Source organism: Sciurus carolinensis, chromosome 1, assembly GCF_902686445.1.
Source record: "Sciurus carolinensis chromosome 1, mSciCar1.2, whole genome shotgun sequence".
NCBI classification, from domain to species: domain Eukaryota; kingdom Metazoa; phylum Chordata; class Mammalia; order Rodentia; family Sciuridae; genus Sciurus; species Sciurus carolinensis.
In genome coordinates, this window is record NC_062213.1 from 38606983 (window position 1) to 38616801 (window position 9819).

At 36.0% G+C, this 9819-nt stretch overlaps 1 protein-coding gene across 4 annotated transcripts in view; it reads left to right on the top strand.

Annotated features, from left to right (window-relative positions):
• The window catches only part of Rgs22 (regulator of G protein signaling 22), a 122334-nt gene extending 115116 nt beyond the window's left edge, over nucleotides 1-7218 (top strand). For 2 of the 4 annotated variants that reach the window (XM_047523997.1, XM_047524002.1), the window contains 5 exons: nucleotides 750-842; nucleotides 2653-2746; nucleotides 2859-2942; nucleotides 3119-3168; nucleotides 4245-7218. In XM_047523997.1, coding sequence (XP_047379953.1) covers nucleotides 750-842; nucleotides 2653-2746; nucleotides 2859-2942; nucleotides 3119-3123 — 276 coding nt within the window. In that variant the 3' untranslated portion in view covers nucleotides 3124-3168; nucleotides 4245-7218. The remainder of the gene's footprint in view (nucleotides 1-749; nucleotides 843-2652; nucleotides 2747-2858; nucleotides 2943-3118; nucleotides 3169-4244) is intronic. The other 2 variants (XM_047524009.1, XM_047524006.1) reach the window with 1 other exon arrangement.
• Nucleotides 7219-9819: the final 2601 nt, after the last annotated feature.

The following is a 9819-nucleotide window of genomic DNA, read 5'->3' on the forward strand; positions in this document are numbered from 1 at the left end:
TTTCTCTGATATGTGGAAGCTAATCTACAATAAGTGGAGGATTAAAAAAAGAACAGAAGTTCAGTGGAGTAGACGAAGGGGAATGAAGGAAAGGGAGAAGGAATGGGAAAAGGAAAGACAGTGGAATGAATCTGACATAACTTTCCTATATACGTATATGAATATCCTACAGTGAACCTCACCATTGTATACATTCACAAGAAATTCATTTTTTTAAAAAACTGTGTAAATGGCAGAAAGATTAGTAGAGTAGAGGAAAGGGAGCAGGGTGAGGGAGAAGGGAAGGGGAAGTCCTGGGGACTGAATTAGAACAGGATATATTCCATGCTTTTAAAATTATGTCAAAATATATATTTTTATATATATTATATATATATATCTAACAAAAGAATCAATAAAGAAAAAAACGCATATCCATTTGTATAAAATTCAAGCAACAAAATACAATCACTAAAATTATAGATTATAATTATATTTCTATGCATTTTCTTTAGTGAGAAGTCTGGATGGATGTTCTTGAAAATGTTAGTGTTCTTAGATGCTAGAATTTGGGAATGGATTTTTACATTCAACTTCATTATCTCATTTGTTTTTAAATATTTTTATTAGATAAAAGAAAATTAAAGATCAGAGTGACTTGATGAAACCTCATTTGTAGCACTCACCATGAAATATTACAACTTCACTTCAAATTCATATTAGCTAGTATTATCCCTTTTCTGGAGTAATTTAATTTAATATAATTACAGTTTGGAATCAAACAACATGGAAGTACAGGGTCTGCTGCCAAAAGCGCTTTAGTCATTGAACCCCTCCAAGGCCTACAAGCATATGGCCGGCAGGTAAGTGGCAAGAGGGCATGGGTCTCACTTCCTCTCCAGAGCCCTGGGGTAGCTCCCAATAACTCAGTCACTGGACAGTGCTGGGGGTGCGTTTGTTTGAAAGTGGGGCTAAAATTATAATACTAGGAATGATTGGAAGGGAAAGTCCTTGAGTCTTCAGAGAACATTTTTAAGCTGATTCTGGATATGTAATCAAGGAAAATAACTTCTTGATACACATGAAGAAGATTTAAATTTCAGAAGTTGAAATGACCATTTTACTGGGAAAAAAGAGAACAAGACAGAATATAGATATAGATATAGATATACATATATAAGTTGTTATATTCTAGTGTTAAAAGATGACAGAAGAATGTTAAATGCTTTGTCTCAATTTTCTAATTTTTTGAAGTCATCATAAAATTGGCTAGTGCATGAGCAGGAACTAATAGATTCACAATTTTTTTGTTTATGTTTATAGCTAGCACATTAATATCACTTCCCCCTAAATTTCATGTTTTAGTTTATGTCCATTTTTTATTATTTTATAATGAAAGTGTATCTTAGGGTAATATGAACTGAAGAAACAATCATTTTAGCACTTAGGAATGTCACATAACTTCAGTTATCTGGTTGAACTAATAGCCTGAAAAGCTATTCTTGTGAGAATAGAAATACTCAATTTTATGGAACCATGTGCTGAAAGAGAAATATCCAAAAATGTACAATACTTAAAATACATTCAGAAATACATTAGTAAACAATTGGTATTAAACTTCAAAAAAAAAACAGTATAAAAAGAGATAAATGCTGATGAAGATGACCAGGCTTCTAATTTTAACTCTGTCCTTATGATTCAGCATTACTTCAGTGACTGAAACTCAGCACATAATCTCCTTTAAGTCTGATTTCCTGTTTGTAAAAAGAGAAAAATGGAGATGATGATATCCTATCAGATAGCTCAAGATATTTGTAGGAATGAAAAAGTTTTGAAGCTGGGAGTTGTGGTATACTCATGTAATCTCAGTGACTTGGGAGGGTGAAGCAGGAGCATTACAAGTTAGCTTTTAGCAAGACCTTGTCTCAAAATGAAAAGGTCTGGAGATATAGGTCAGAGGTAGAATGCTCTTGAGTTCAGTTCTCAGTATTGAATAAAAGAAAGAAAGAAGAAAAAACCATTGGAAACCCAAGGCATTTTATAAATATAAATATAGATCATAGTGATTTTAGCTGTTTAAAGTATCCATGTTGAATTACTCTAGCAATTTGTAAAGTAATAATAACACTGCTATTTTGCAAATGTGGGTGCCTGGTATATGCATTTTTTCAGATAAATTTTGCACATTGAAATTATAATTAATCCAAATGCAAAAATTGTCCTCTGCTCCTCCCACCCCAATAATCTTGGATCTTTTATAAGCCCCTAATATGTAAAGATGACTGATTAACTGTCAAGAAATCTATAAAACTCTATAAAACATTGATTCACTGAGCAATATTATCATCATCCTCACATCCTCCCCTACCCTACCCATCCAGAAAATATACGAATTTAGGTAAAATTTTTAAAAATGCCTTTACCTCATCATAAATATTCTAAGAAAAGGAGTAAGAGTGATAATAATTTGTGATGCCCAGTTAATATGTTAAATGAGCAGATTCAGTTTGTGAAAATGTGTATCACTTAAACTTCTGATATGCATACTTTTCTTCATATGTGTTATACTTCAATACAAAGTTTAAATGAAGGAACTGATATAAGTCATTTTACCTTCAGTTTATTTCCTGAGGCAAAAATTTCTAGAATTAACTTTGAAAATCATTTTTCCAGCCAACCTGGTGCTATTCAAAGTATTTAGAAGCCTTAGAACAGGAAAGAGTTCTTCTTAAAATCCAAGAGGAACTGGAAAGAAAGATGCTTACAGGTAAGTTTTGCTCTTTGTTTACGAGATTGTTTTGTTACTTTCCTATCACAGCTTAACTTCAGAGGATTTCAATCACTACTTCATTTTTTTTTATTTCTCTCATTTTGTGCAGGTGCATCATCACTCACAAATTTATATAAGAATTCTGGTTCAGTCATGTCTTTGAAGAAGAATTGGTCTTCCATCAGTATCCTGAGTGAGTTTCCAGTGTTAGTCCCTCTCCAGTCCTCCCTTGACCATCCAGAATATAGAGGGACTGACCCCCATTCCCTGAATCCCAAGTTAGGAGAATGCCAGTGTGTCTTTGTGTTTTCTCTCCTTGCTGAGGAGGAAAGACTAAGATATACACCTACAACTTCACCTCTTTTCCAGAGTGATCGCATTGATGTCAGTGTTTGTATTCTGCTGCTGACAGGTGCAAGGTGAGTCATATTCTGAGAGTTGGTCAGTCCCACCATGTCCTTTTAGCACACACTCATACATATGCGCACCTGCACAAACATAATCCACATGCACATATAACACATACACACACACACACACACACACACACACACCCATGCCCCACTAACAAATCAATGGGTAGAAACATCTTGTCTTCCTTTTGAATGGCATAGTCTCCCCCGAGAAATGCCTTTGAGGTAGATCATTGATTATTTCTATTTAGTACTTATCAATCCTTTCTTTCACAGAGAACATGTATGGAAGAATGGGCTATAGCACAGTTTTCCCAAAATGGGAATATAAGAAGGAACTGAAAGTCAAGCCAGAGCCTTTCTCCCATGTAGATATTGATGTTCTTATACAGATTTTTTTGTTATGCTCTGTTTTTGTTTCCGTTTTGCCATGTTTTGTTTTGAACCCAGGGGCACTCCACCATTAAGCTATATCCCAGTCTGTTTTGTTGTTGTTGCTATTTTGAGACAGGGTCTCCCTAAGCTGCTCAAGCTGGCCTTGCATTTTCAATCCTCCTGCCTCAACATCCCTGATAATTGAGATTACAGTGTGCAGCACCATACCCAGCCTTATGCAGTTTTGAATGGTACTAATGTTAGAGTTTAACAAGGCCTTTACAAAGTAGTCCAGTGGCATAATGTGGTCTATGTGTAACTCATTGTCCAGATAGTTGAAGAAGCCAGTTAAAAGTCCCCTTCCTCTTATGCTTTTGTCTTGCAGATTAGCTTTTTGGTTTCTTAAAATTCTTACTTTTCATGGTTCTTGGGAGGGGTTGATGAGTAGGCCTAATGTTCTTAGCCCATTAATTTTTTTTTTCCTCTTCTCATTTACCCTGGTCACTGCCCCTCTATTTAGTTTTTCCATCCCTTAGGTCAATCTTCCAGTGCCCCCAATATTTTAGGATACCATTTTCTTGATCCTATGACAACTCTGTATAATTTTTTGTCATTGCTGTTCTGGATTTATATTTTACATAATGTCATTTTAGATTTATATTTTCTACAAATGCTTATGTTTTTATGAATTTATTTTTCTTTTGCAGGAATTCTTTATTTCAAAGTTAACTGACATGAGAAGCTCAAGTGATTTATTTTTTAGATGTTCTGCAATAGAGCAAGGTTAACATCTACATAAGTTTAGGCTTGTTTTGCTTTATAGTTTTAAAATTACAGCTACTCTGTATACATGAAATACAAGAATATGAAAGTTTCAAAAACCTTAGAATAAAATTACTACTATCTAGAAGAATCAAAATGTTTTTCTTATCACAATCCTTAAGAGTATGTAATATTTTGCTCCTCACTTAATCTTTTAACAAATATTCCTTGATTCCTTTAGTATATTTAGTTAGCAGATACATTCAGCAGGTGATTGGAGAATGTGAATATTCCTAGCAATGAATTGACCCAAAATATAAATGAAAGAGTCTTCCCTACCCATCTCCACTATAAAGAAACTATAATTAAAGCAGTGGTTCTCACACTCTAGTGTGCATAATATTGACATGTGACTGGCTAGCAATGCAGGTTCCTGAGGCCACTTCTGAGAGTCTGCTTCAGTAGTGCTTGGGCAGGACCCAGAAATCTCAGTTTTTACCAGACATCCCAGGTGATTCTGATGCAGGTATTCCAGAAACCACTCTGAGATACACTGATAGGGCAGCAAGAAAAGTACTTCAAAAGGTAAAATCTCTCTTAGTAACTGGAGCTGCATTGCACAGAGAATCCGGACATACCCCTTCCTTTACTTGTTCCTGGAGGGAAAGGATAGTGGATAAAGAAATGACTTTGGGAGGGTGGACTATGGGCCTCATGACTCAGTATCTTCAAGGACTGTGACTAGATTACCAGATTGTGAACAGTTGCCTTCTAGTTCTACACAATCTTGGAAGATATTTTAAAAGTTGAAAATGCCATTCCAAATTCTGGAAGGTGTTGAATATTTTAAGTGGGGGGGAAATATCAGGAGACATACTCTAAAGATTATCTTTCCTCTAAAGCAGGGTTTTGGGAACCCTGTAGTTTCCTGTCCTCCCACAGTACCCCTAAACCCTATAAAGGCCATTTTGTGACTGTTTTCCATTCATTGCTCTTTCTTCTTTTCTCAGTATCTCTCTCTCTCTCTCTCTCTCTATTTCTCTCTCTCTGTCTCTTTATTTCTCTCTCCTTTTTCCATTCTTATCCTACCTTCTCTAGTGTTAATCAAGTTTTGTTGTTGTTGTTTGTACTGGGGATTGAACCCAGGGACACTTAACCTCTGAGCCACATCCTCAACCCTTTTTAAGAAATATTTTATTTAGAGACAGGGCCTCTCTAAATTGCTGAGGCTGGCTTTGAACTTGCCATCCTCCTGTCTCAGCCTCCCCAGACACTGGGATTACAGGTGTGTACCACTGCACCTTACTAATTGAGCATTTTATGTGCTCCATTTTCTCTCTTCTCTTAGCATATCAATTAGACTTCTTTTAAAATTTTCCTTACTGGTTGTCCCAGAGTGTGCAGTACACATTACACCTAATAAAAGCCCTCTTTCAAAGAATGTTATAGCCCAAGCCTGGTGGCGCATATCTGTAATTCCAGCAACTCAGGAGACTAACGCAATAGGATCCCAACTTCAAGTCCAGCCTGGGCAATTTAGTGATACCCTGTCTCTAAATAAAACATAAAAAGGGCAAATTTTTTTTTAAAAAAAGGAAATTTTGAAAGAAGCCAAGAAGAAAGGCGTAGAGCAGAGGAACAAAGATAAGAATTACATTTGAATTCTCTTCAGAAACCATGTAGGCAGGGCTGGGAAGATAGCTCAGTTGGTAGAGTGCTTGCCTTGCAAGCACAAGGCCCTGGGTTTGATCCCCAGCACTGCAAAAAAAAGAAAAAAAAAAAAAAAAAAAAAAAAAACAACCCATGTAGGCAAGAGAGTTTTTGCCATTAAAGAGAATTTCCTTATATTAGCGTGCAGGAAGGATAATCTGACTGTGGCTCCATTGGCTGTTCTCAATATTTTATCAATTCTTCTCCCCCTCCCCTCTTTATTATTGGATGATTACCTTATTCAGATCCCCGTCACCTTAAAGCTGGTCACTAATTAGTATGTTCTCCTGCCTGGCCACCTTTACCCTTTCCTAAGTGTGATCTTTCTAAAATGCAAACATGATATTCCACTGTCTGAATCCTTCATTGAGATGATTGGTAAACCTGTTATTGACCAACTGGAAGTCCTTTACTTAGCGTGTTGTATATATAAGACCCTCCTATCTTCTTATATAAACATTTAAATCTGATGTTTGTTCATCTGGGAAGAGTGGAGTGAACCATATTACATCTACTTGAATAATTTCTGCTTTTTAACATGATCACTGAAAGAGCATAATGCCTAATGGAGATGCACAGTTAATGTTTGTTGAATTAGTAAAATTTAAATTCCATATTCACATTTAATGTAGCATATATATATACTGTATTTTAGGTAATCTTAAAGTGTCCTTAAATCAGAATTGGGTATGTACAAATAACTAAATAAATTCATATTGCGCTCTACTTTTATATTTGATGCTTCTTCATTTTATGAGTTCTCTTAAAGACAGCTCAGTTTTAGAAGAGTCCTAGGTTTTAAAAACACAAATTACTAGGCATACTGTGTTAAGTTATACCCTTTGAAACAAGGGGAAATCAAGCTCATACTTTGTTGGTTTACATTGTTATTTGGATTGAATAAAATATATTTTGAAATAAATACAGCAGTGAAGTAATACAAAAGTAATGTAACTAGTAGGGTCAGTTTGAATATAAGCAAATATAGTATTAAAGATATAATGTATTTTATGTTCTATTTCTTAAATGTACATCTTTATCATTTGTCATCTAATTGAAAATTATAGTAATCTATAATTGCACTTTATTATTTTAATTGCATTTTCTAATTTTAACTCAAAATTACAGTGAAATTTCTGCCTCAAAAAGTGTTTCAGTTGGCACACATCCAGCGATTCAGTAGAATTTGATTCTAGTTCTGGATCTGTTGCCACTTTTCTGATTTGAAGCCATTTATTTAACTTCTTTGAATTTCAGGTTACTTGTGTATAGAGAATGCAGGGTCCTTTTTTACTATACTATACATTTCTGTGAGTTTATAATAAAAGAGATATTAAATGTGTAGCTATTATAGTGTTTGGTCTATTCCTCAATGAGAAATTACTTGTATATTTTGATTTAGGACCTTGGATCAAAAGATGAAAAGAAAAATAGAAAATCTATGCTCTTTTCTTTTCCAGAGTCAGATACTTATGATATGTGACTAAAATTCCTGTCCTGAAAATAGTTACTATTTTAGCAACTTCTTCCTTATTGTTATTACTATAAAGCTAATATACACACCTGATGAAAAAAGTCAACAGGACATGATGATATTAAGTAGTAATCTCCCCCTTTACCCCATTAGGATAAAGTACTGTGTCAAGACCACAGCTTAGTTGTATTAGGCATGGGACAGATGCTTGAGAGACTGAAGAAACTACCAGGAGATGGTGTGCAAGATGCAAGGTTATTGAAAAATGTTTACAGGGAAGGTCCAGTGGCAACAGGGTGGATGGACAGACATTACCTCCATCCCTCTGGTGCTTTGCCAGAAAATAGTGCCTTCATTCCTCTGGTATCTTTGTCAGTGGTGACCAACTAGACAAGTAACACTTATTATCTCCAGAGTGTCCAGTTCCATATCAGTTACCACAGGGAGAGGGACTTTATAAATTAGGCTACAGAAGCAGTGAAATCATTAGTTTGCTTTGTTCCTTATATGACCAGCATTCCAAGGAAGAGCTGTCCTGTCATGCATGCAAGAAAGCCATTCCTACAAATAACAGCAGTTGCCCTAGTTGAAATATATATAAGAAAAAAAGAGCTAGTGTCTCTAAAGATAGTATTTATCTGGAAATTCCAGCTGAGGCCTGCTCTTATTATTCCCTTAACTTGGCTAAGTTCGTGGGAACAGAAAGGGGTGTTTCAGGGACATGGTGTTTTTCATTGTCTTTCTTTTCTTCAAGATGACACATAATGGAATCCCACTTTTAGCTAACTCATGAACTCCTAACTGGAGCAAACTAAGTAAACTATCATTTCCCAGTCTACCTCACAGGTAGGTATGGTCACTTGACCATTAAGCCAAGAGGATGTGAACAGTGTCCAATATCCATTCAAGTCTTAAAAATGAAAATGTTTGCCAGCCACTTTCTCTCTTCTCTCTTCCTGTGGAATCACAGTTGTGGTGCTGGCTAGCAAGCTTCCACCATGAAGATGGAGCATCTAAGGAATTATGGAACCTTAGTCTCTGGGTGGCCTCAAGAAGAAGAGCTGCCTCTCTCTGGACTGTCATGTGATAAGACACAAATTCTAATCTTCTTTGAGTCACTTTATTCTTATGCCTTTTTATTGTGCTACCATAACAAAAAGCTAGAATATATGGCATTAATCAAGCAGTCTGTGGATATAAACAAAGCAGATAATTGCAGGCAAAAAAGGTGGAGATCTTTGTAATATCATGGCAAAATATTTGGTAAAACTGTTACTTTTAGTAACTTAGAAGGCAGACCATGTGCCTACTGTGCCATAACTTTATAAAGGAGGAGTCGTGAAAAGAAGGAGAAGGAGGAAGAAGGCCAAGGAGGAGTAAGAGGGCAGAAGAAAGAAGAAGGAAAAAGGAAGAAAGAGAAGAAAGAAGGTTGATGAACATCTGTGTGTATGTTGCTCCTTGCAGTTTTTAGCAAGGCACTGTGAGAAATACATCAGACAAGAATGAACCAGTTTACAAGAAGAAATATAAGAAAATAATAGCTTAGCTAAGGGAGGCACATTCTCTGTGTCTTGCAATGCAATAAATGTAAAATCTAATAATTTGGGCCCTGAAAGTTGATAAAGTCAACTACAACTACACCCCATAAAGCAGAACCTTTAGTCATTAAGACACTTAATCTGGATGGTGGCAGCTATATAACAAAGATCAAAGTAAAGATAATGCTATTCTAGCCTATTGTCTTTAAAATAGCCACTATTAAAATAATAGTTGTGTTAATTAAGCACAGAAGTGAGTAAATAAAAAAGAGGAGAGTTGGCAGGCTTAAATCTATGACAGAAAGATATTTTTGACATGGAACTGACTGGAACTAGACTGAAGGTTTAAAATTTTTTGATGAAATCATATTCTCACTGAAACCACATATCTATCCTATGATCTGGCTAGGAGGTGTCCCCCAAAGCTCCTGTTAATGCAGGAATATTAATAGGTGAAGTGATTAGATTGCGAGCTATAATCTGACCAGTCCATCCTATTTTGAGTGGACTGACTGGGTGGTAACTGAAGGCAGGTGGGGTATGGCTGGAGGAAATGTATATTAGGGTTCTCTAGAGGAACAGAATCAACAGGAAGTATGATTATAAAAAGGGGATTTAGTAGATTGGCTTACACAACCAGAAGCTGGATAGTCTACAATGGCCATCCGCAGGCTGGAGAGCTGCGCAGTCCAAGAAGCTGACGCCTCAAGACAAGAAGGATCAATGGTGCTAACCGAGTCTGAGACTGAAGGCTCCTGGAAACTACCTGGAGAATCATGGGCAGTCTGGCAGTCTGAG